This window comes from Schistocerca nitens, chromosome 3 (assembly GCF_023898315.1).
Source record: "Schistocerca nitens isolate TAMUIC-IGC-003100 chromosome 3, iqSchNite1.1, whole genome shotgun sequence".
NCBI classification, from domain to species: Eukaryota; Metazoa; Arthropoda; class Insecta; order Orthoptera; family Acrididae; genus Schistocerca; species Schistocerca nitens.
This window is the reverse complement of record NC_064616.1, coordinates 343,384,106-343,410,909: the sequence shown is the minus strand read 5'-3', so window position 1 is coordinate 343,410,909 and position 26,804 is coordinate 343,384,106. Positions and strand designations below refer to the sequence as shown.

Below are 26,804 nucleotides of genomic sequence, written 5' to 3'. Positions count from 1 at the left end.
TCTGTGATGAGAAAAAACTATGGAAAACTAGTGATAGGAGTCTGAAGAATGTGAAGCGGGCTGACTGAAATGTGCTAAATGTGACACTAAACAAAATGTGTTGGAAAGTGCTGCATATGGACAAAATGACAGGATGCAACATAAGAATGTGAGACAAAACATTTGGCCATGAAAGCTGTGGTAATAGGGATGGGTCTCAGTAGGCTGCTTGATAATGGATTTATCCTAAATATCTATTAGAATATATTACTAAATCTGCATACTTTCATCATCAATGTGCAGTCATTATATTTTATGTAAAATTTTGGGAAACAAATCAACTACCTCATCAGCTAAGCAACCAGTGTAGTTTCATATGTAAATGCACTATCTTCTGGGCTCCAGATCATATAACATACAATGTACTGTATGTACGTGAAAAACTACTCTCTCCCTCACATTTGGGAACTAAGGGGGTGCATAAGTTAGAACAAATTTGTGATTGCAAAACCAAGGTTGACACCAAGCTGATTGTCAAAATCACAATAGTAATGGAGCATTATGACTACAAGTAATGTGAGCCTAAATTAGTATAGATGAGAAAAGTCATAATTGGCTGACACAGTAACATACTCACCAACAATGTTCCAAAATCAAAATGCAGGTACAGAAAGTGCTGAAGTGGCTACTTTTGAGTCTTGGCAAACCTATGGTTTCAGTTACAAAATATCAACTGGTTGATATGCCTGCCATGCTGGATAACTATTTCTGATAGAGGACTGACTTCCATCCCCATAACATTGCCATAAGCCCTATAGTTGCAATGCCAAAACCAGAAATAGGAGCTATAGAAATTCTCTGAGTCTGTCTTCATATTGCTGGAGTGCCAGAATATTAGAGTTTATGCAGTCTGAACCGAGGAATGTGTATCATGTGGGGATGTTGTGACCTGTGTAGTCTTCCCTGTATAATTCTGTTGTAAATTACACTTGCGCTGAATTTATTCTGTATGTTATCCCACAATGTAAAATTTGTGTATTGGATTCACATAACATATGATTATCTTGCTGTGAATAACTGATATGTTCATCTAGCACTTTAAAAAATCTAATTAAGGAGTTATTTTAATAGCCCATTATTGTCATTATCAAACTGTATGACATGTATTTCAGTTAACATTGTTGTGTTTATATCTCACAGCTCCAGAATGTTTAGTTCCCATGCAAACAATGCACATGGTGAAGTTAATTAATAGTACAGATAAAACACTGAAGTTAGAACTCCCAAAGCCAGACAGATACCCTCATTGTGAAAATATCTCTCTGGCAACAATTGAATACACAGTATACTATGGACTGGTGACTGATGATGGAACCTCCGATTGCAGAAAACATTTATCTCATTGTTGGAAAGTGGTATGTATAACTACTGCACATAAGTTATTTCTGTAAAATTTCTGCATGAAATGATATTCTGTATGGTGCATGACATGTCTTGTAATGCCATAGAACTCAAGTCAGTTTACACTGATGAGCCAAAATACGAGGTGCATTCAAGTTCTAAGGCCTCCGATTTTTTTTTATAATTAACTACTCACCCGAAATCGATGAAACTGGCCTTACTTCTCGATGTAATCGCCCTGCAGACGTACACATTTTTCACAATGCTGACGCCATGATTCCATGGCAGCGGTGAAGGCTTCTTTAGGAGTCTGTTTTGACCACTGGAAAATCGCTGAGGCAATAGCAGCACGGCTGGTGAATGTGCGGCCACGGAGAGTGTCTTTCATTGTTGGAAAAAGCCAAAAGTCACTAGGAGCCAGGTCAGGTGAGTAGGGAGCATGAGGAATCACTTCAAAGTTGTTATCATGAAGAAACTGTTGCGTAACGTTAGCTCGATGTGCGTTGTCTTGGTGAAACAGCACACGCGCAGCCCTTCCCGGACATTTTTGTTGCAGTGCAGGAAGGAATTTGCTCTGCAAAACATTTTCGTAGGATGCACCTGTTACCGTAGTGCCCTTTGGAATGCAATGGGTAAGGATTACGCCCTCGCTGTCCCAGAACATGGACACCATCATTTTTTCAGCACTGGCGGTTACCCGAAATTTTTTTGGTGGCGGTGAATCTGTGTGCTTCCATTGAGCTGACTGGCGCTTTGTTTCTGGATTGAAAAATGGCATCCACGTCTCATCCATTGTCACAACCGATGAAAAGAAAGTCCCATTCATGCTGTCGTTGCGCGTCAACATTGCTTGGCAACATGCCACACGGGCAGCCATGTGGTCGTCCGTCAGCATTCGTGGCATTTTCAGGTCATCATGCAGGATTGTGTGCACAGAACCCACAGAAATGCCAACTCTGGAGGCGATCTCTTCAACAGTCATTCGGCGATCCCCCAAAACAATTCTCTCCACTTTCTCGATCATGTTGTCAGACCGGCTTGTGCGACCCTGAGGTTGTTTCGGTTTGTTGTCACACAATGTTCTGCCTTCATTAAACTGTCGCACCCACAAATGCACTTTCGACACATCCATAACTCCATCACCACATGTCTCCTTCAACTGTCGATGAATTTCAATTGGTTTCACACCATGCAAATTCAGAAAACGAATGATTGTAAGCTGTTGAAGTAAGGAAAATGTCACCATTTTAAGTATTTAAAACAGTTCTCATTCTCGCCACTGCCGGTAAAATTCCATCTGCCATACGGTGCTGCCATCTCTGGGACATATTGACAATGAACGCAGCCTCATTTTAAAACATTGCGCATGTTTCTATCTCTTTCCAGTCCGGAGAAAAAAAATCGGAGGCCTTAGAACTTGAATGTACCTCGTAATACACTGACTGCTCACCACAGGATTGAATGTATACCACCTGGTGGCATTGCAGAAACTTGATGCAGTAAGGAAAGTATACAGGGTGGTCAATTGATAGTGACTGGGCCAAATATCTCATGAAATAAGGATCAAATGAAAAAACTACGAAACTCGTCTAGCTTGAAGTGGGAAACCAGATGGTGCTATGGTTGGCCCGCTAGATGGCGCTGCCATAGGTCAAACGGATATCAACTGCATTTCTTAAAAATAGGAACCCCCATTTTTTATTACATGTTCGTGAAGTAAGTAAAGAAATATGAATGTTTTAGTTGGACCACTTGATTCGCTTTCTGATAGATGGCGCTGTAATAGTCACAAATGTATAAGTACGTGGTATCACGTAACATTCTGCCAGTGCGGACGGTATTTAATGATACATTACCCATGTTAAAATGTAGTGTTTACCAATTATGGAAAAGGTTGATATTGTGTTGATGTATGGCTATTGTGATCAAAATGCCCAACGGACATGTGCTATGTATGCTGCTCGGTATCCTGGATGACATCATCCAAGTGTCCGGAGCATTCGCCGGATAGTTACGTTATTTAAGGAAACAGGACATGTTCAGCCACATGTGAAATGTCAACCATGACCTGCAACAAATGATGATGCCCAAGTAGGTGTTTAATTTTGTCACGGCTAGTCCGCACATCAGTAGCAGACAAATTACACGAGAATCAGGAATCTCAAAAATGTCGGTGTTGAGAATCAATTGCACCCGTGCCATATTTCTATGCACCAGGAATTGCATGATGACAACTTTGAACGTCGTGTACAGTTCTGCCACTGGGCACAAGAGAAATTACAGGGTGATGACAGACTTTTTGCATGCGTTCTATTTAGCGATGAAGTGTCATTCACCAACAGTGGTAACGTAAACCGGCATAATATGCACTATTGGGCAACGGAAAATCGATGATGGCTGTGACAGGTGGAACATCAGTGACCTTGGCGGGTTAATGTATGGTGCGGCATTATGGGAGGAAAGATAATTGGCCCCCATTTTATCAATGGCAATCTAAATGGTGCAATGTATGCTGATTTCCTACGTAATGTTCTACTGATGTTACTACAAGATGTTTCACTGCATGACAGAATGGCAATGTACCTCCAACATGATGGATGTCTGGCACATAGCTCATGTGCGGTTGAAGTGGTATTGAATAGCATATTTCATGACAGGTGGATTGGTCTTCGAAGCTCCATACCATGGTCTGCACATTAACCGGATCTGACATCCCCGGATTTCTTTCAGTGGGGAAAGTTGAAGGATGTTTGCTATCGTGATCCACTGACAACGCCTGACAACTTGCATCAGCGCAATGTCAATGCATGTGCGAACATTACGGAAGGCAAACTACTCACTGTTCAGAGGAATTTCATTACATGTATTTCCAAATGCATTGAGGTTGACGGACATCATTTTGAGTATTTATTGCACTAATGTGGTATTTACAGGTAATTAAGCTGTAACAGCATGTGTTCACAGAAATTATAAGTTCACAAAGGTATATGTATCACATTGGAACAACCGAAATAAAATGTTCAAACATAACTACGTTCTGTATTTTAATTTAAAAAACCTACCTGTTATCAACTGTTCATCTAAAATTGTGAGCCGTATGTTTGTGACTATTACAGCGCCATCTATCACAAAGTGAAAAAAGTGGTCCAACTGAAACATCCATATTTCTTTACGTACTACACGAATATGTAATAAACAATGGGGATTCCTATTTTAAAAAAACGCAGTTGATATCTGTTTGACCTATGGCAGTGCCATCTAGCAGTCCAACCATAGTGCCATCTGGTTTCCCCCTTCAAGCTAGACAAGTTTCGTTCTTTGTAGTTCTTTTGTTTGACGCTTATTTCATGAGATATTTGGCCCGGTCACGATCACTGGACCACCCTGTATATAAGCATAGCAGAGGCAAATGGGGAATCATTCAAGTGCTGCTAAAGGGCACAAATGGGAGGTTTCATTGATGTAAGTGACTTTTACAAAGGGCTTATGGCCCAGCACCTGTGAATGAAGGAAGTGGGAAAGCTGGTTGGCTGTTCATGTGCTATTAATATGAGAATCTGCAAAAAGTGGTTGAAAGATGGTGAAACTCTGAGTAGGTGGCAAGGTGTTGGATGTTCGTGCCTCATCATGCAACAAGGAAGTCAGAGGCTTGCCTTTTCTGTAAAAAAGGTTAAGTGATAATCTGTAGCAGATCTCACAAAGCACAGTGCAGTTGCAGGCACAAGTGTGTTGGTACACACCATTCATTGCACATTTTTGAACATGAGGCTCCACTGCAGGTGACTCCTACATGTTCCTATGTTGACCCCATGACACTGTCAACTAAGATTGCAGTGAGTGATGGATAATTGAGATTGGACTTTGGATCATTGGAAATGTGTTGCACAGACAAATGAATTGCATGTTACAGAAGGTCAATGGTTGTGTCTGAATACACCATCATCCAGATGAACAGTTGCTCAAACGATGCACTGTGTCACAGATACAGGCTGCTGGGGACAATATTACACTATGAGGACATTCATCTGTGCATGCTTTGGACTTGTGGTAGTAATCCAAGGCAGCAGGACATGGTGTCTTTCCCATCAGTGGAGGCATCTCCCAGCAAGGTAACTGCCCATATTACAAGGCAAAATTGTGCTATAATGGCTTGTGCAACATCATAGTGCCACATACCTCCAGAAAGCTACTATCAACTTGTCCAATCCAAAGAGGAACCAACTTGCAGGTGATCATAATGTTTTGGCTCATAAGTGTGTTTTCACCTTCATCCATAATGCATTTTTCCCCAAACATATAGTCCAGTGATCAATGTAGCCATGTAGCAAGTAAAGATTTCTGTTTTACTCCAAAAATCCTTCCTGAATTTTGCATGCTAGGAATTTAGTCTCATTAGATAAACTGATAAACTGCTTGTGCAAAGAAATTATGTAGAAATGTTGTGTGTACTAAATGATAAGTCTGACAATAGATGAAAATAACTCAGAAGTGGTTTGTGTCCCCCTCTCAGTTAATAGTCACTGAGCACCTGCAGATTTAATTTAGTGCATTCAGAATACAGTGTAATTTGAGAAACACACAGATGATTTGTTGGCACATGTGCAGATTATTTGGAGATTAGGAAACAGGTACATTGTCTTCATTTTCACATTATATCTGTGACTATAATGGAAATACTGAAAACTATTGCTGTAATAATATATACCTTTCATCACACACTGTACAGTGAACCATCAAATTTGGGTATGTGGAATTGACAGAAAATGCTGTAAAGAAATTAACAGAAAATACTGTAATGAGCCACTGTGTTTACTATGTCATATTGCATGTAAATACAAAACTGGCATTCTTAAACACCATAAAATGAAGTGAATGTGGACAATGCTTATCAATAATGACCATACATGTGAAAAGAAATTGATTCTTATAAATGATAGTAGCACTTGTCCAGTTTTTATTTAATTGCTGGTAAGCAGATTTGTATATTTATTCCACCAAAAAAGAAATGAAAATAAAAATTTGTTATTAAGATTAAGCTGCAAATGATTATGTTCACTGATTCACAAGGTAGGAAACATTTACTAGCAGAAAATTATGTAAAAGAAGCAGCAGCTCATCTTTGCATATAGTTAGGTGTTTAGACACATTTGTGAAGTACTGGCACTAAAGACCTAGATGTTGAATGACAAAAACAAATCATATCTTCATCATCATCATCATCATGAACATATTACTTAAAGTTTGCAGTGGCAAAAAGTATACATATTACTTAAATGAGCTTTATTCTACAGATCAGGTTCCGGTACATGATAAGACACAAATTAAGATGGCAAAACTGTTGATTTTATCTCTGACTTTGAGGGTCCAGCACTATATTTTATGAAGCCCCCACATGAAGAAATCAAAGCCTAAAAATTGTAGCACTGAGTAAGAGAGAGTGTAAATATGTTTTTGTCCACTTCTGATTGGTTTGTAAGATACCAGAAAATTATCAGCAGCGATTCTATCAATGAGCAAATTGCCAACCACTGTGTCACAAATATCTTGATGGGGGATATGTCAGGAAAATATGCGGTTGTATCAGTAATTATTTGAAGCAAGTTGGCATATTTTTTGTGACATATGAGAATGCATTCTCTTGAATGTTTAAAGGAGGTTCAGTCTTTTATAGCCTCATGTTTGGCTTTATAAATCTTTACTTCCAATCCAAATTTTGTCAGACATTGGTGATGTAAAAATAAAGAAGCTGACAGGGTTTGCTTACTTTCATTCCTCAGTCACATGTGACGCAATTTTTTGGGGTAACTTATCACCAATGCAAAGTTTTTTTTTTTTGGACTGAAGCAGGCACAATGAATTATTTATGATTTGAATGCAAGAATGTACTACAGAAACTTGTTGAGAGAACTGCTTGTCCTTATTACTGCTTCTCACTGTATTTGTCCATTAATGAAATTTATAGTAAATAATATAACTCTCTTTCAAGCTTAGTTCACAGAATCAGTACTGTGTATAAGAACAATATACATAAAGACCAAAAACTGCATACTTTGGTCAAAACATTGTCCATTATTCAGGAGCAAACATTTTCAATAGCTTTCCAGAAACAATAACAAGTTTGGCTACTAATGAAGTATAGTTTAAGAGGAGCTTTCCACTCCATGGACTTGTTTATAAACCAATCAATGTCCATATTATTAAGAATATCACATAACATGAATCAGACTTTTGCACCTGTTCAGTGGCATATTGTGATATGTGTAAGCAAGCACTGTTATTTTCACAATGCTGGGATATAATAAACAAGAAATTATCTCTTTATTTTAGTATGTGTGCATTTAAATTCCTGTGATAAGTTTTGTAATAATTTCCAATTGAAAACTTCACAACGGTTGAGACCATTTCAGTTAGACTCTCTGAAAGGAACAATTGCACAAGTTCTTTTTTAAATATACATTTTTAGATTTTCTTACATGTTCAACAGTCTCAAGGATTTCTGAATAATAGGACCACAGAATGACAGTGTAGCTGATCTGATGTAAATCATTTTGTAATGCAGAATTATTCACCCCTTTTTTGTGTAGAGTGCAGATTTTATGCGAGGAAATAGGAGAGAATGTTTCTGGTTGTCAGTCATGTTTGGGAAAGGGGGCAGGGGGCAAATATTTGAAGAATAATGTGGTAATATGGTCTCCAAAGGCAGGATTATGCTGCTGCACAAATGTTATGAAGGTGTTGCCTGCTTAGAGTGTGGAATCAGTTGTAGTAATATTTCCTAGAGAAACATGAAGGTTGTGGCAGAAGTCGAGGTATATACTATAGACTAAAGGAACAAAATACTAATTTTTTTGAGACAGATGTAATTTTCTTTTATACATGAAGTGTGGTTTACATTTGCAGTGTGTCTTACTGTCATATAAGACTGTTAATAATTATATTTGTTGTAAAGCTGTCAAAATTACACTTCTTAGTTTTGTATATCTTTTTCTAATATATATAATCTAATTTTTTGAGAATTGCTTTATTACTAAATATGAGATAACTTGATTTAATTACAGGTCACTTTTAACAGAATAATAACAATTTCAAATCTGAAACCATACTCCAAATATGTTTTTATATTAGAACTGAAGAACTACTACAGTGAAATGGAAGGAGTTAATCATATAGTAGGTGCACCAAGAGAACTGAGAACAGCAGCAGGTGGTAAGTTGGCAAAAATTCTGTTTATGTTGTTTATTGACATTTTGAGTTTCTCCTTAATTACATGGCGTAGCTTTTTTTTTTTTATCAAATATTAAAACAAGAGGTTCCTGAAGAAGCCAGTGAGATTGTATATCTAGACCAATGTTTGAGGTTCACATGTAAGAACAGAAAAGATATGTTTTAATTTTATGAAATTTAGAAGGGTCTTAGAAAGTAACCAAACAGTCTTCTTTATGTTATCAACGACATTATAATAGCTAAATTATCATTGGTACAGAATTCATCCTAAAGGTAGAGCTGCAGGATAAATTCAGTTACAACTGAAACAGCTATTAGTTAAACAATGTACTGCAGTTTGGACAATGTTTTAGATATTAAAGAACACTTGTTTATTATCTTTGATAATAAACTCAGAAGCATCATATTTAAAATGGTTGAACTTTCCATATACATACAGGAAAATGATATGGCAGATAGAATGACAGTAGATTTGTTGTACTTACCCAAACATCACATGGAAACCACTGAAGTACGACAATTGACAGCCCTGTGGGTGGCAGATAGGCTTAGACATTTTTGCAGAAAACTGGACTATAGTGAGGAATGACTCCTGTCATATATTGATATATTTTTAAAAGTGATGCAGATTTAATTAGACTTTTAAAATGGGAAAAGAGAAGAAGTAGTATACTATGACAGCAGCTTAAGAATCCTTTTACAGTGATGAACTGAAAATTGCAGTGATCTGTCCATAATAATTTTCTGTGTTAAAGTTGTATAAAATGCATTCCACAGATGGTACAATTCTTGCTCTGCAGTGGAAATACATTCATCAAATCAGATTGAATCTGAAGTATATGCACGTATTTGTCAGTGTGAGTTCAAGAAGTGGCTGACAGTGACGCAGAATTTTTATGACTTAGCCAAGAATTGTGAAGGTATTTGTTCTCACCACAAAATGGAAGAAAGTATGATGTGTGAAAACTGTAAAATTTTCCTTTCCCATTTCTCCAGACTTTGATGTGTTTGCCACAAGATTTCCTTGACCCAACATAGCTCTTTTCATATGTAGTGCAAAGCTTCCAGATGATCATTGAAAACAAACAAATAACATAAGTAGTAATCTACCATCTAGTCAATTATGGGCATTATTGTGTATGACTGGGTGTGTGGGGAAATGTGCTCTGCAGTTGTCTTTGTATGTTTTTCATCTTTGAATGAAAGCAGTCTTTTACCCTACATTTCATTTTCAAAATTAGACCGATCTACAATTTACACACCAGATTCCCAAAACCAGAAGTTTTATTCTTTGTATATGTAACAACCACTTTAGTTCATTGTTTTATCTTTATCTAACATGGTAATTTTATTTTTGGACTTTTCTTTTGGAGGTAATTATTAATTAAATTTGACAATATTAACCTATTTACAAATTCTTCTGTAATATAACTATCTTTAGTATCATCAGCACCAGCGGATTTGCTGTCTGTAACATTGACTGCTTCAGTTACTCCTAACCATATGTACACAAAGCCATGAACTGAGATTTCTCTTGAAAGAATGCTGCTCCACCTGGCTGCAGTTCCCTCATCATGCACACTACCCACCTAAACAACCGCTAGTGATATGCAGAGGTGTTCAACTGGTCATAAATGGCAAGCCCAAAAAACCATGGTTATCACAATTTTTAGGTATTTTCTATGTACATCATCTGTATTCTAAGTTGTGTTAACTACTAGTTGCAAAAGAAGTACATCAGGTTTCAATATGAGATGATTGTCCACTCCCTTGTTAGATGATTGTTTGAACACCCAGATTGTGTTCCTGTTTTCTGTAGTCAGAGCAAAGAAAAATTTTCTGAAGTGGCAACTTTCCTCTTAATTTATGTAAGATGCCATGCTGGAAGATGAGTGTTCACACAAAAAAAAAAAAAAAAAAAAAAAAAATCTATCAAATAAGTACAATCAGCAAATTTGTAGGTTGTAAATGGATAGAGATTAAGGTATTTTTATATATATAGTTAGGTAGTGATGTCATATAGGTCAGTGCCGATTAGTACAAAACCAAACTACAGTTTATATATTTGTTTGTTTATCAACAATGAGATATAACTATAAAATATCAAACAGTATTTACGTATAAGGAGGAAACCTTTTGAATGTCTCATATTTGAAACAGATGATCCACACTGATGCTCATTTACAAATTGTATTGTTAAAGGACCTTGACACATATACATTTTTGAAAATGAAAAACAATTATACATTTTTACAAAGATTCTTGATCACAAGAATCTTCAGACTGCTGTTTAGTGTAGAAATAGAAGGTTATAAATATGAAAGCAAAGATCTCCAGGTTCCCTAAATAGCCAATACACATTTCCCCTTTCCAGGTTTGACTTTTTAATATTATTAATGAGCACTAAACATACCAACATAGAACATCAGCAGAGGGAATTACTGGCTCTGTGTTTTCCATTTGCCTGGGATTGTTACCCACTGTTACAAATCTGATCAGACCAGGAGGCCAACTGAGTCAGTGATCAACGAAGATAAAGTTTTGTATCTGTAAAACACTAAAAGTTGCTGATTTGTCTTTCCTTGTAAGTTTTTTGAGTAACCTTATATTTTTGCTGCTCACCTTTACAGAATAAATACTTTATTGATCCTTGCTGCGTCTCTCCAGAAAATTATCCAATGGGTCTACAGGGCACAAAAGAAATCTCTTTTTTTCATCAGTTCAGCACAATGAGTTGTATATTGAAGTTTCTTCAAAGTAAAAAGCATAGAAATGAAAATTTTGCAAGAAATAAATCACTATTTTAAATTTTCAGCTCCATCTCCACCACAGAACGTTACAGTCATTGTTATAAATCCAACAAAGGTTAAGGTGCAATGGCTATCACCAAAAGAACTGAATGGCCAGTATGTTTTGTATGAACTGCACTGGCGAACAGAAGGTATGGTTGCAGGAGTCCGACCCAAAGCACAACCAGTTCGTGGAAATAAACAGCATGAGTCAACAGAATTTCATTCAGCTGATTTAGCTTCACTTTTACCAGGACACAGTTACATTGTTTGGGTAAAATATGTTTTATTCATTGGATTTCATGTTAAAAATATTGTTGAACGTCATCTTCTTAATTGCATATTGATCACATTAATTGTATTAGTTTACTGTGCATTTTGTTTTTGTTTTAAGCAGTATTTTAGTTACCGTCATCTTAAAGTGTTGCACCTATGGTTATCCATATTAAACTGAGGTGTACATTTTTCTTATCTTTAACAACTCACGTATTGGGGTCACATTACCACAGGTTCGTGCTTACTCAACAAGTGCGCTGTCATACAGTGAGAGTGATACCACAGAAGTGAGAATGTTCCCAGAACCTGACAATATTACACTCATTGATCGAAGTCCGTATCATCTGAATTTATCGTGGAGTTCCACAAGTGATGTCACCAGGTAAGATTTATTCCCATGACAGTTTACTTATAGTTTCTGTTAAACTTCTTCTCTTTTTTCTTTTATGTTAAAAGGCTAAAATGTGAAATGTGAATGGAATTAAAATTTACTTTGAACTTGTCCAAATATTTTTAGAAACAATATAACTGCAGTAGAAAGGTAATTGTAAACAACAAACAAAATATCCCAAGAATACTGAGCTTTCGGTGGTAAAAGATGCAACATCTACTGTAACACTGCCTGCTATTGCTACTGTTTGAACTAAGATTTTGTTGTAAGCTAGGGCTTTGTTTCTTGTTTAAAGAATATATTAACCTTTCCATGTAGTATCATATGATCAGATGGAAGAAATTTTCATGGCAATTTGCTGACACCTTTGTAAATTACTTAACAAATTATGTAACAGCACACCATACCACTTTATATTACACCCAGTAATAAATATTTAGAGCTTCCAAAATCCCTGTATGAACACAAAATTTAACTGACAGGAAGAAGATGCTGTGATATGAAAATGATTAATTTTTCAGAGCATTCACACAAGGTTGGCACTGGTGGCGATGCCTACAGCGTGCTGACATGATGAAAATTTCCAATTTCTCATACACAAACAGCAGTTGACCGGTGTTGCCTGGTGATATGTTGTTGTGATGCCTCATGTACATAGGAGAAATGCATACCATCACATTTCCGACTTTGATAAAGCTCGGATTGTAGCCTATCGCGATTACGGTTTATCGTATTGCGACATTGCTGCTTGCTTTAGTTGAGATCCAATGAATGTTAGCAGAATATGGAATCAGTGGGTTCAGGAGGGTAATACGGAATGCCGTGCTGGATCGCAACAGCCTCGAATCGAGTCAAGATGACAGGCATCTTATCCACATGGCTGTAACGGTTCGTGCAGCCTCGTCTCGATCCCTGAGTCAACAGATTGGGGACGTTTGCAAGACAACAACCATCTGCATGAACAGTTTGACAACGTTTGCAGCAGCATGGACTATCAGCTCGGAGACCATGGCTGCGGTTACCCTTGACGCTGCATCACAGACAGGAGCGCCTGCGATGGTGTACTCAACGATGAACCTGGGTGCACGAATGGCAAAACGTCATTTTTTCAGATGAATCCAGGTTCTGTTTACAGCCTCATGATGGTCGCATCCATGTTTGACGACATCGCAGTGAATGCACACTGGAAGCGTGTATTCGTCATCGCCATACTGGCGTATAACTCGGTGTGATGGTATGGGGTGCCATTGGTTACATATCTCGGTCATCTCTTGTTTGGATTGGATTGGATTGTTTGGAGGAGGAGACCAGACAGTGAGGTCATCAGTCTCATCGGATTAGGGAAGGATGGGGAAGGAACTTGGCCGTGCCCTTTCAAAGGAACCATCCCGGAATTTGCCTGAGGCGATTTAGGGAAATCACGGAAAACCTAAATCAGGATGGTCGGACATGGGATTGAACCGTCACCTCTTGTTTGCATTGTTGGCACTCTGAACAATGGACGTTACATTTCAGATGTGTTACGACCCATGGCTCTACCCTTCATTCGATCCCTGTGAAACCCTACATTTCAGCAGGATAATGCACGACCGCATGTTGCAGGTCCTGTACGGGCCTTTCTGGATACAGAAAATGTTCGACTGCGGTCCTGGCCAGCACATTCTCCAGATCTCTCACCAACAGAAAATGTCTGGTCAAAGGTGGCCGAACAACTGCCTCATCACAATATGCCAGTCTCTACTCTTGATGAACTGTGGTATCGTGTTGAAGCTGCATGGCAGCTGTACCTGTACATACCATCCAAGCTCTGTTTGACTCAATGCCCAGGTGTATCAAGGCCGTTATTACGGCCAGAGGTGGTTGTTCTGGCTACTGATTTCTCAGGATCTATGCATTAAAATTGCGTGAAAATGTAGTATAAAATATTTGTTCAATGAATACACATTTATCATCTGCATTTCTTCTTGGTGTAGCAATTTTAATGACCAGTAGTGTATAACACAAGAACACATCTGTAAATCCTTAGGTATGAAGATATCCGGGTCCGTGTGAAAGGGTGCCAGAGATGGAGAAAATTTATAGATGCAGTTCTTGATTTGTTGCTATAGGGTTGGAGGGTCTCACAGCATTAGATCACATTGCTGTCCACAAAATTCCAAAGTAAGTCTTAGTGGTTCACCATACACAAACTCCACAGCAGAAGCTCCAATATTGGGTTTAGTTGCAACACATAGTCCCAGTAACATTAGTTGTAGGACAGATAGGCATGAAGAACTATGGTGTATAAGGGAAAATTTTAAAGTATGATGCCATTTTTCTGACATCTTCTTACTTGGCTGGTGAAAGCTGGTAGTGTCTTTGGTCAGTTATAACACTGGTGTGACATCTGAATCAAGAGATATAAGTGTTTAGGAAATTATGTGCCACTGTTTCTGCTGAAATGTCCATAATAGGAATTGCTTACACCCAGGGGGTAGAGCTGTCATTAGCCACAAGAATGTATCTAAAACCTTGTACAGGAGTGAGAGAGCCTGCTGGTTGATGTGGTGTGTCAAAAATGCTGTGTAGGCTCATTGAAAGAACGCACAGGTTTTTGGACACAGTGCCCCACAGTAGCCATTTGACAAATCAAACAATTCTTCACCTGTGATCTAGTTATGCTTGACACCTGGCCATACATATCTATCAGTCACTATTAGTATTGTGCAGTTGGCTCCAGAATGTGTGTGTCTGTGGATATAATTAGGAATTTTTTTCCAAAAAACCAGCAGAACAAGAGAATGAGGTAGGTTTTGGGAAGTGTCATACCACACTAGGGACTTGTGCATTGGAAGTTTATTTAGCTGTAGCCCAGTAATTTTGTCCATGATAACCTTCTGTAATTCCACATCAGAGTCATATGCCATTGCCAACCACTTGAAGTTGATGTCCATGGAAACTGCATTAATTTTAGAAAAATAGTCAGTCACAACATTGTCAGCCCCATACACTGCAGATGTCGGTAGTAAATTGACTGATGAATTCCAATTGGCAGAACTGTCTTGGCAAGGATTCATGTGGTGCTTTGAACACAAAAGAAATAGGTTGTGATTGATGAAAAGTGAGAAGATGCATGCTACCACATGTGCTCTGAAATGCGTAATGGATGCTATCATAGTGCAATGTTGTCGTTACTGTGAGCTCTTCCTACAGAAATAATGTTTACTCACCTTGTGATTTTTTTCTTCTGCAATCTGGTTCACATGACTTTCCTGTTAAAAAGGAATGATATTCATCTACTGGAAAAGCTATAGTAGAACCAGTAGCATTATATGAATCCAGCAGGTGCAACAAATGCTTTTCAGTATCAGATTAACTGAGTGATTAATTGAGAGATAGTTTGTGTGTGAAAACTTAGATATATTGGCACTTGTTTGACACAAAAACCCTGGAAAGCCTGTGCTAATCTTCAGTTCTAGTTTCAACCTTCACATTCAACTATAGTCACTTGTAACAGCCAGTTTATTGTTACCAAAGGTATTATCAAATGAATTATCTGTGAGAGAATGCTCGCTCAAATATTACACAGTTTTACCACTACAAATGTTCATTTTGTCCTCATGGCATGTACAACATACCACATGGATTTTGGATTTTCAAAAGTCACAGTTTACTTATTAAAACTGGAATTTCAAGTGTTCATTTTTCTCACAAGTTCGCATCCACTTTGCGGCACTTCACGGTCAAATTTTAATCATTATTCTGCAAAGTTATCACATGTATTCAGAGCGCCTTATATCCGAACCTGAAATTGCTGATGGCTGAACTTCAAACAGATTATTTAGACTCCACAAAGCAATCCTTTAGCCCACAAAAGATGTGCAAATGTACTGTCCTCTGATTGGCTGATACACATCATAGCTAATTCAAGGTCAGTATTAAACTGTGCAGTCCCATATCTTTTACATTTTACCAATCACTACTTAATAGTTTTTATGAAAAATTTGCTAAATGAACAATTTTAGAAATTCCAGCAATATCAGAATAACTTTTAAGGCCACAGTCATAACTACTTGCAGCTAGCTACTGGATCAGAGTACATCTGCCATGTGATAATCATGCCTTCTTGTCTGAAGCTCTGCCTGCTAACATATCTTACTTAATGTAGGTACAATATGAAGTACTACGCCTCAGTAGGAGCACCTTAGTTTGTGACTGGAATAGTTTGTGAAAAAGAAAAACAGCCAAAGTGCTGCCACGCACCTCAAATTTGCCACCCCTATCACTGCTGGGCTAACATCTACTACAATGGCAAGAGGCACAGAATGGACAGGGTGGGCTAAAAGGATGTTGTCCCTTAAACTGGATTTGACACTGCCAAATGCCTGTAACATTTTTTTAAGTCCAAGTGATGAGATTTCCTCTTGAATTCACTTCTGACAGTGAGGCCACTGCTGAGGAAGGTGGCATCTATAGACGTTCACCATGCCAACTAAATGTTGTAGCTGTTTGAAGGTATCTTGAATAAGTACAGACTGAATTATTTCAGCTTTATGCTGCAAAAATGTGATGCCACAAGAGGTAACCAAACAGCCTAAGAATTCCATCTTTCTCTTCCTGAGAACACATTTGTTCATTTGGAACCTGTTCTTTGAAAGTCTATCAAAAATCGTTTGTAGATGTCTGTCATGTTCTGATGTCAATTTTGAGAAAACTGACTAACGTCATCCAAATACACAAAACAACAGGGCAGACCACTGAACACTTCATCGATGAAATGTTACAAGTTCTAGGAAGCATTCTGGAGTTCAAATGATGTGATCACACTATATATGACAGTAGTATCTGTTCCCGAAAGAACAGTTACCGTCGATGACCATGCAGCTTTGCTAGAAATGAAATGATAATTAAATAGACACCCTAGCTGCAAGTAGGCGTTGATACACTTCATTGGGGACGTGTTGAAAATGCATGCCCCGACCGGGACTCGAACCCAGGATCTCCTGCTTACATGGCAGACGCTCTATCCATCTGAACCACCGCGGGCACAGAGGATAGTGCGTCTGCAGGGACTTATCCCTTGCACGCTCCCCGTGAGATCCACATTCCCAACATGTCCACAACACTACATTCGTAGTGTGCCTAATAGATGTTTGCCCATCATACTCATTACTCGTGGCAGATTAATCTACCAAGTCCCGTACGAGTTTGGGCATAGCGTGTGCGTTTGCACAAGAAGCTCAAAGGCCGGAAACCCATATTTTTAACTATATATGATGGTAGTATCTGTTCCCGAAAGAACAGTTACCGTCGATGACCATGCAGCTTTGCTAGAAATGAAATGATAATTAAATAGACACCCTAGCTGCAAGTAGGCGTTGATACACTTCATTGGGGACGTGTTGAAAATGCGTGCCCCGACCGGGACTCGAACCCGGGATCTCCTGCTTACATGGCAGACGCTCTATCCATCTGAGCCATCTGTGATCACAGCTGGTTTTTATATGTCTACATGTGTCACAGGAAACTGGTGGTAGCCTTTCTTGAAATCAAACACATAGAATATATGTGCACCTACTAATGCTCCTGTAAAGTCCTGTATGTGGGACACTGGGAAAAGTTTGGAGGTGTATGTGCATTCAAAGCGTGATAGTCAACATGAGGTCACCAGAATTATATCGCATAAAACATTCACCAGATGTACCAAGTAAACAGTTTTGTTTGCAACAGAAGAAATAAACTCACAGATTTGGGATGAACACAATAACTAATGTCTGAAGAACAAAAATAGAAACTTTCATAACTTAGTGAATGTTCAAATAAGTTCCAAAACTTAACAGTCACACGGTTGTGTAGGAGAAGTAGCAAAACAGAATAACAAGTCCTCTCCACTTGGCAGTGTCCGTTGGCCAGTCCCACTTCACGGTGAAGACAAAGAGTAGAAGAGCTGGTCATGGTAAAGTGTTGTCCAGGCAAGATCTCCACCAATAAATAGTTGTCTCATGAAATAACACTTCCATTTGATTGACTCAAACTTATTTTTGATGGAGGTAGGAAATAGTTCGACATGTGCATACTGATTAGAGTTGCATGTGCACCTCAGAGCTTCTGTTGGCAAGGCTATTGGTGTTGTCCTCCGTTGATCTGCTAGTAAGCTGGCTGGCATGAGTTTCTGCCCTGCACGAACTGGAGTACCATTGCTGTAATGTATGTTGTGGGAGCTGCTGTTGGTGCCTGTTGCCTTGTTGTCATGGCAACCAGGATCCATCCTTTTTCTTTACCAAGTATATGGGAGACATCCACAGGCTGTCAGAGTGGCAGTTAACACTTATGGTTAATCATTCTTTGAATTCTTTTTTTGCTGCAGCATATTTTTCTGGCACTAACGTGCAAGCTTTGAAGGCAACTGGTGGTCCTGAAGTAGTGGGAATGTGGTAGCTATTGTTGTATGTGGCACCAGTGATGGGTGCAGATTGCTGTTAAATGACTGCCAATGTAGCTGAACAGACAGAAGAGGGCGAAATGTTTCCACTTAAGCTCTGAATTTCAGCTTGAACCTTCTCCAGGTCTCTGATTCTTTCATGATAATTTGTTGTAAGTTCACACTGTTGTATGAAGTTCCTCTCTCAACAAATGTTTAGTGTTGAGAACAGAACCTCTTAAAATCTAATGCAGTTGTCACTGCACCTGAAGCAGAGATGTGAGTCAGTGCATCAGGGCTCCTGGAAGAACCCATAGTCCATAAACAGTCTCGCCATTCATGTGGATTTGAGCTTTCTGGATAGGACACATTGTTGCGTGGCAAGAATGGGCTCAGTGACATCAGCAACCAGGAAAGTCCCCTTAATTATGTCTAGAAACCCACCTTCACCACTTCAATACATTTTCCAAAAGTAGGAACTTTTTAGTGTTAGCTGTAGTGAGTAAGAAAGTAATTGAAAATTTATTTTCTAGTCTTACTGGCAGAATATACAGCCGGCTAGTGTAGCCAAGCGGTTCTAGGCGTTACATTCTGGAACCGTGCGACCGCTATGGTCGCAGGTTCGAATCCTGCCTCGGGCACGGATGTGTGTGATGTCCTTAGGTTAGTTAGGTTTAAGTAGTTCTAAGTTCTAGGGGACTGATGACCTCAGCAGTTAAGTCCCATAGTGTTCAGAGCCATTTGGACGATTTTTTTGAAATAGACATCTGACCCTGAATCGATTAAATATGTTTATGAAACAAGTGCCCTGGACATACAAGTGACATGGTCCACTGAGACTGCTAGTAACAGACTGTTGATTTGGCATTTGTGAGACACCCACATTGCCAATAGTGAGAAGGAATCTGTCTTCTGGAGTTAGTTCGGCAGAAGTTGACTCCACGTCATACGAAGCAGTAGACCGGTGTGTACTTTGACTTTGGCTGTTAGGCACTTCAGTTCAAAGTGACTGATCATGCCTGTTCATAGTTTTGTTGTTTGGATAGCTGCAAGGACTTGTGCCTCGGGTGTTGTGCTCTGGACTTTCATGAGTTGCTGCTTTCTCTGTAGCTTGTTTGAACTGCTGCTGGATAGTGCTCAAGTCATGCTGGAGTGAGCTGACTCATTTAGGTAGTGGGAGCTGCTACCCTCTAGCAGTGCCTGCAGTAACTAAACCTATGGTGCCGTTACCAGTTTATGGGGCCCCCACCATGTCATCATATGCATTTGGTCAGCTACCAGCAATCGAAAATCCAAGTCCATGGTGTTATTTGAAATCACAGCACTTTTAACCCTTTTGCTGCTGTGGGCTACACCATTCCCCAGGTGTTGTGGGACATGTATATGCATGGCACTTGGTTTTTCCTACATGCTATGGATGTCTGAATGTGCCCTGAGCTGCTGACCTCTCATTACTGTGGACAAGTTACTTCTATATCTCAGTGAATAAAAACGTTTCAAGTATTTATCATATGACATATGTGCCTCATTGCGGTCTATATTTGCTGGAAATATCATTTAAATATCTTGAATCATTTATGAGGTATGATTATCATTGTGACCACATGATGTGCAATGTGTAAGGACATGAGAGGGCATGTCACACACAAGTGCCCTTCAGATATAATATCCAACACCTTGAGAAAGAAATGAGATATCCTTCTGCTCTCAGTTTTAAATAAAATTTTGGTATCTTACCTACATTCCATTCACTGCAGTTTTTCAGCTAACATGAACCATATGCCAAATTTGCACACTGCATATCTTATCTACATTTCATTCACTGCAATGTACAAGCTAAAATTAACCATGTGCGCAGTTTACACAAGGAGTTTTTCCCTCTGTGAACTCTTTAAAATTTTGTGCAATGTTTTACTTAATTTGATGCAGCACAGTAAGTGTGATGGATAATGGAAAGGAATTCAGTTCTTTATTGAATGGATATGTCAGACTGTAAGATGTGCAAAAATCAATTTTTTCATATTAGCCACAATGCTGTCTCTGAGCACCGGCACCAGCATTTTGTGAGCAGTACAGCCATAACAAAAGCCATCTCAGAACAGAATGTAAAGAGCATGTCTGTAACAGTGAAAGGATTAATAGCGAAAGGCAACTGATTGAACCACACTTGTTTTAATGTTGCCTTGGAAACATCAGGTTCTGTGACTAGTGTTCTTAGGTGATGCCAGAATTCTAGATGGAAATTTTTCACCTATAACCTCACTTTTAAAAATTTGCGGAACACTAAGTCTCTTGATTTGTCAACACTATGAACACGTAATCTTTAAGGTGTGAATACATGCACACATAGGTTGTGTAATGGATAATGTCTGATGGTAACAAAGTAGTCTGAGTGTCTAAAGCACTGATGACCAGGACAAATTGTAGACTGTCACCACATACACTACAGGCAGCAAACAAAAGTTCCACTGGTTTGAACCACAGGTCTGGTTGCTATGGCATGTGCAGCGGAACAACGATTTTGCTTTCCGGTGTAGAGAACATGAAATTAACTGATAAATTGTCCATGGGCTACATATCATGCAAATTATCTGGCAATCATCCATCATTTGGGACCACTGGAAGAATAGGAGCTACAACCACTTCCTCCAAATTGCACAATAACTGCTCTGATGAGATGGCATCCATTGTAGCTGGCATAGTATCCTCACACTTATTGTGTTTCTCATGATACATGGCTTTCTATGAGGTCACCATTTGTGGGAAACATCAATACACAATAAGTACAGTGTGTACTGGTTGATATTAAAGCCACACACTTTATTAACATTCGATCAGAGATGTGTGAAACACAACAGCAGAAATCACTCAAAGAAAACATGGCAGTCCACAACGTAGGAAAACAGAGAGCATAAAAGCAGATATAATTTACACTTCACAACTCCAGAGATAGTTTTTGACCAATTGTGTCATCACAATTATATTATTTTATTTACTAAATATAAAACTAATATTACACATAGTCCCTCCTTCTGACAATATTGTATCAAATCCAATTTCTCTGCAAATTTAACACTGTACATGCTTGCATTAATTACCAGGAGAAACAACAATAGTTTTTCACTAATTGTCTCTCCACAATGATATCATTTTATTTACTAAAATTTAAAACTAATATAGCATATGGTCCCTTATTATTGCAATATTATACCAAATTGAACTTCTCTATAAATTTAACAATATACAGGTGAAAGCACACTTTGTAAGACATACTCTTATCTTGTATTCAACAATAAAAAAATATTCAACATTTTGAATTTACAGGTACTAACTGAAAAAAACTAAACCAACACCAAAATTTACTTTTTATAAAGTTGGCAGAAATAGACCATACTATTTCTTTATGTGTACCAAATAGGTTTTCAAATTAACCTTGAATGTTAAAATTCCATTAAATTACTAAATTTATTGGCAGAAATCTTTTTCAAGTGGACTTTGAATTTTATAGGTAAAATATAAAATATAATCTTGCTTTTATTTTACTATGTATTTGTACTTTAATCACAGAAGTTTGTTTTCAGGCACGTATCATGCCACTATTATTTAATACTGTGGATCCATCATGAGGGTACTGGGGCAGTATGATTCTTAGAATGAAAAGGCATTAGAAAAAAATCCAAAATGACTATCAGGTCCTTATAAATACCAACAAGAGTAATAGTTTAACTGTGGTTATTTGGTTAGTTAATCATTTCATAATCTATGTACATTACATCTTAATGATGTGGGATAAATCAATTTATAAACTATGTCCAAAAAATTTACATGTAATTACAAGCTGTCCAGTAACAGATGAGAATATACAGTAGATATAAATGTACACAATAAAAAAATGAATTATGATATAAATTGTGAATCGCATATGACTGAATATATAAGAAAAGACAGATCAGTCACTACTTAGGATATTCATTGATATTTTGATATAAACATAAAGAATGTGTTTATTACTGCAACACAGCTATGAGTACTGGAATAGTGTTATGCAGTAACTGATCAGTCAGTATCTGCTGGCCGTCAGCACCACTTAACTTACAAATGGTATCAGTTTTGTGGTACAGTAATAAAACACAAGACTTGTGTATTTTAGGTAAATTCTCACATTACTTTTCAGAACTTCATTTCTGCATATCCCTACCAAATTTTCATGGTTTCACTGTAAATGACATGGGGGGAAAATGTAAGCTTGTTTTAAACAATCCTGTGATCAAGTCCACAATTCTTTGCCTTCATACCACAAGTGTAAACTGCTATCATTGGAGAAGACTTAAATGATCCAGTAATTAATATTTAATGCTTTATCTGAGAATTACTTAGAACAGATACTTCCGAAACCCACTTATGATGGAAACATATTAAATCTAATGGCAGCAAGTAGACCTGATCTCTTTTGGAATGTTCACTTTGGGATTGGTATCAGTGTTGATGACAGAGTTGTTGCAACAGTGGTTACCAAAACACAAACGGCAACTAGAGAAGTAGCAAGATTTGTATGTTCAGTAAACTAGATAAGGTCCTGATCAGTTAACTTTGATTAGGAGCATATAGAGGAACTGTAACTGAAGCTTAGATAAATAAGTGACCATCACTGGACAGATACGTATCTACTAGAAAAGTTCATGATGGGAGAAACCCTGCGTAGTATACAGATTCTGTAAAAAAACTACTCAAGAAACAATGTTGCACAATAGATGTGAAACAGAGCATAGGGCTATAGATAGAGATATGCTGGAAGGCAAACACTTGGCTGTTAAAAGGGCAATATGTGAAACATCATCAATTAACATAGCAGAATCTTATCAAAAGACTTTCCACAAATCTCAGAGAATTGTGGCCATATGTAAAGACTGTCATTGTGACTGAAGTTAGTGCCCAGGCACTCATGGATGCCACACAAACTGAAACTGAGGGTAGCAAATCAAAAGTATAAATGCAGAATTCCACATTCAAATGTTTCTGTACAAAGGAGGATTGAAGAATACCACCCCAGTTTAATTCCCACACCACTGCAAAGGTGAGTGATGGAAATGTCAGTATAAGTGGCATTGAGAAACAGCTGAAATTTCTGAAATTTAGCAGTGCCCCAGGGCCTGATGAAATATCTATCAAGTGCTATTCAGAATTTATGGCTGAGTTAGATTCTCTTTTAACCATAGTATACTGTAGACCCTTCAAACAAAAGAATGTGCTGAATAGTTAGAAGAATGCACAGGTCATACCTGTTTGCAAGAAGGGAGTAGAATTTTAGAATATATTCTGAGTTGAAACATGATGAGGAATCTTAAAGAAAATGACATCCTCCATTTCAACTAGCACCAATTTTGAAAAAACTGGTCATGTGAAGCCCAAGTTGTGCTTTTTGCCCACGACATCGGGAAGCCATGGATCAAAGTAGTCAGGTAGATGTAATATTTCTTGTCTTCTGAAAGTCATTTGACTCAATACCACACCAATACATCATACATGGTATTAAACAAAATTGTTGACTGTGTTGAGGATTTATTGGTCGAAAGGACATGGCACGTTATCTCGGATGGAAAGTCGTCAACAGATGCAGAAGTATTTTCAGGACTGCCCCAGGGAAGCCTGTTGAGGCTCTTGCTGTTCATGTTGTATATTAATGACCTGATAAACAATATTGCAAATGAAATAGCTATCTATAATTCATCTGAAAAACAACTGCACAAATATTCTGTTAGTTCTTGATAACATTTTAAACTGATGCAAGATTGGCAACTTGCTTTAAGTGTTCAAAAATGTAAAAAAGTACTCATAATAAAAACAGAAAAGTAGTATCCTATAATTACAATATCACTGAATCACAACTGGAATCAGTCGACTCCCAACTATCTGTATATTACAATTTGTGGGAATGTGAAATGATATTATCACATAGGCTGAGTCATAGATAAATCAAGTGGCAGACTTCGGTTCATTGGCAGAGTACTGGGAAAATGTAATCAGCCTACAAAGGAGATTGTTTAAAAAACTATTGTGTGACCTATGCTAGAATACTGCTCAAGTGAGCAAGACCCATACCAATTGGGACTAACAGAGGGTACTGAACTTATGCAAAGAAGGTTAAACACTGTGATAGGTTTGTTTGGCCCATTGAAGAGCATTAGGGACATGCTGAAAAACCTTAACTGGCAGATACTTGAAAATCGATGCCAACTATCCTGTGGAAGCCTGCTCACAAGTCTACTTAAGTACTACAGATTCCAATGTATCATTTCTATAGGGACCATGAAAACAATATTTGACCAATTACACCATGCACAGAGGCAGTTAAGCAGCCATTCTTCCTCTTCTTCATATGCTAGTGGAATGGGCAGATATCTGGATACACAGTACTATGGGAAGTACTCCTACCATAGATTTCAGAGGTTTGCAGTGAATGCCTGTTGACAAAATAACGAAGCTATTAGTGTTGGTTGCAGTGGCATGAAAAATAATTGTTTTTTCAATATCATTTGGAAGTCTCAGTTATTGCTTTTTGTGGAATATATTTTGTTTGTAAAATGAAAATTTAATGTTTAATTCATTAAAAAAAATTAACTGCCCTTTCTCTTAAAACATTACAGCTTTGAACTCCTTTGCTTTGAGGCTTCAACTGAGACTCTCATAAAAAATGTATCATTTATTAATAATGAAGAGGAGGAATATGTTTATGCTCTGAGTGACCTAAAGCCTAAAAGACGATACATGTTCAAACTGGCTTTATTTTATCCAACATCAGAAGAATTCTACCTGTGGCCTCCAGATGGAAGATTTGTATTTGAAACATTAGGTATGTAATGGAACAATTTCTGTAAAAAGAGTGCTACTAATTTTTGTTCATGTAGTATGCCTGGGACTTTATACATTAGTATTTACACTGTCCAGTCACATTAATGTGACCTTATGTTGAGAACCTGAATAACCACCCTTTGCAGCACAGACTGCAATGAGACATGCAGGAAGAGTGTCAATGAGGTTCTGGATGGTACAGATAGTGTCATGAGACCATGCTGACTCCAGTGCCATGGTCAGCTGCACTAGGTTTCTCAGTTGAAGATCCTGGCACATACATCCCAATCAAGGTCGTCCCACAGATTCTTGATTGGGTTTAAGTCTGGGGAGTTTGGTGGCCAGGGGAGTATGGTAAACTCTCCAGCTGCTCTTCAAACTACATATGTACACTGCAAGCTATGTGACACATTGCATTGTCCTGATAGATGCCATTGTGCTGAGGAAAAACAAACTGCATGTACAGGTGAACATAGTCCCTAAGGATAGATGCATACTTGTGTTGATCCTTTGTGCATTTAAGAATGACAAAATCACACAGGGAATATCACACAGGGAATACCACGAAAACATTACCCAGACCAAAATGCTCCTTTCTGTGGCCTGCAGCCTTTTGACGATTGTTGCATGGTGTTTGCTTTCAGATGTTTTGTGCCATGCATGCCAACAGCCATCTGTTCGATGGAGCATAAAATGTTATTCATCTGCAAAGCCCATCTCTCACTTCTTAGTGGATGTCCAGTTGCAGTGTTAACATGCAAATGACAGCCTTCGTCACCAATGAACAGCAGTCAGCATGGGTGCATGAACCAGGCACCTGTTGCAGAGGCCCTTATGCAGCAGTGTTTGCTGAATGGTCATAGAGGAAACGCTGTTAGTAGCCCCTTGATTCCTCTGGGTGGTCAGTTGCCCAACAGTTGCATGTCTATTTGCCAGTACACATCTCCAAATCCATCATTCACCCCTGTCATCTGTGACATTTGCCTCAGTGCAAGTTTTGGATAAAAACCATTTTTCAATTCATGGTACATTTTAACCACAGTGGCCCGCAAACAGTTTACAAACTTAGCCATTTTGGAAGTGCTTCCACCCTTGGCCTGAAAGCCAATGATCATGTCCTTGTGGATGTCAAGTAAATCACTCTGTTTCCACATTATGACAATGACTGCATTTTTTTCTGTATCTCCCTGACATGCTTTTTATACCCTCCACTGCTAGTGCTGTCACCTGCCATCTGTGAGTGGTTATTGCACATTGATGTTGAACATAGGCAGTGGTCACATTAATGTGACTGGACTGTGTATTACTTTTGTTTAATCTCATGGAATCTTTATCAACAATTTTTTCAGTGTTTTTTATGTCTATTAAAATAACATTGTAATCACACAGCTATTTTAATTGAAGTACAGCCTTGGAACTTTTACTGTATTCGCCTAACATAATGATTGTCAGACCAGTTGCCTCCATTATGACTGTTATTATTCATATTATTTAC

At 38.2% G+C, this 26,804-nt stretch overlaps 1 protein-coding gene across 1 annotated transcript in view; it reads left to right on the top strand.

The window, feature by feature from the left end:
- The window catches only part of LOC126248295 (proto-oncogene tyrosine-protein kinase ROS), a 587,002-nt gene that overhangs the window by 475,120 nt on the left and 85,078 nt on the right, over positions 1 to 26,804 (top strand). Inside the window, exons 25-29 of the mRNA XM_049949160.1 lie at positions 1,180 to 1,394; positions 8,439 to 8,586; positions 11,420 to 11,667; positions 11,903 to 12,051; positions 25,105 to 25,310. Of these exons, the coding sequence (XP_049805117.1) occupies positions 1,180 to 1,394; positions 8,439 to 8,586; positions 11,420 to 11,667; positions 11,903 to 12,051; positions 25,105 to 25,310 (966 nt within the window). The remainder of the gene's footprint in view (positions 1 to 1,179; positions 1,395 to 8,438; positions 8,587 to 11,419; positions 11,668 to 11,902; positions 12,052 to 25,104; positions 25,311 to 26,804) is intronic.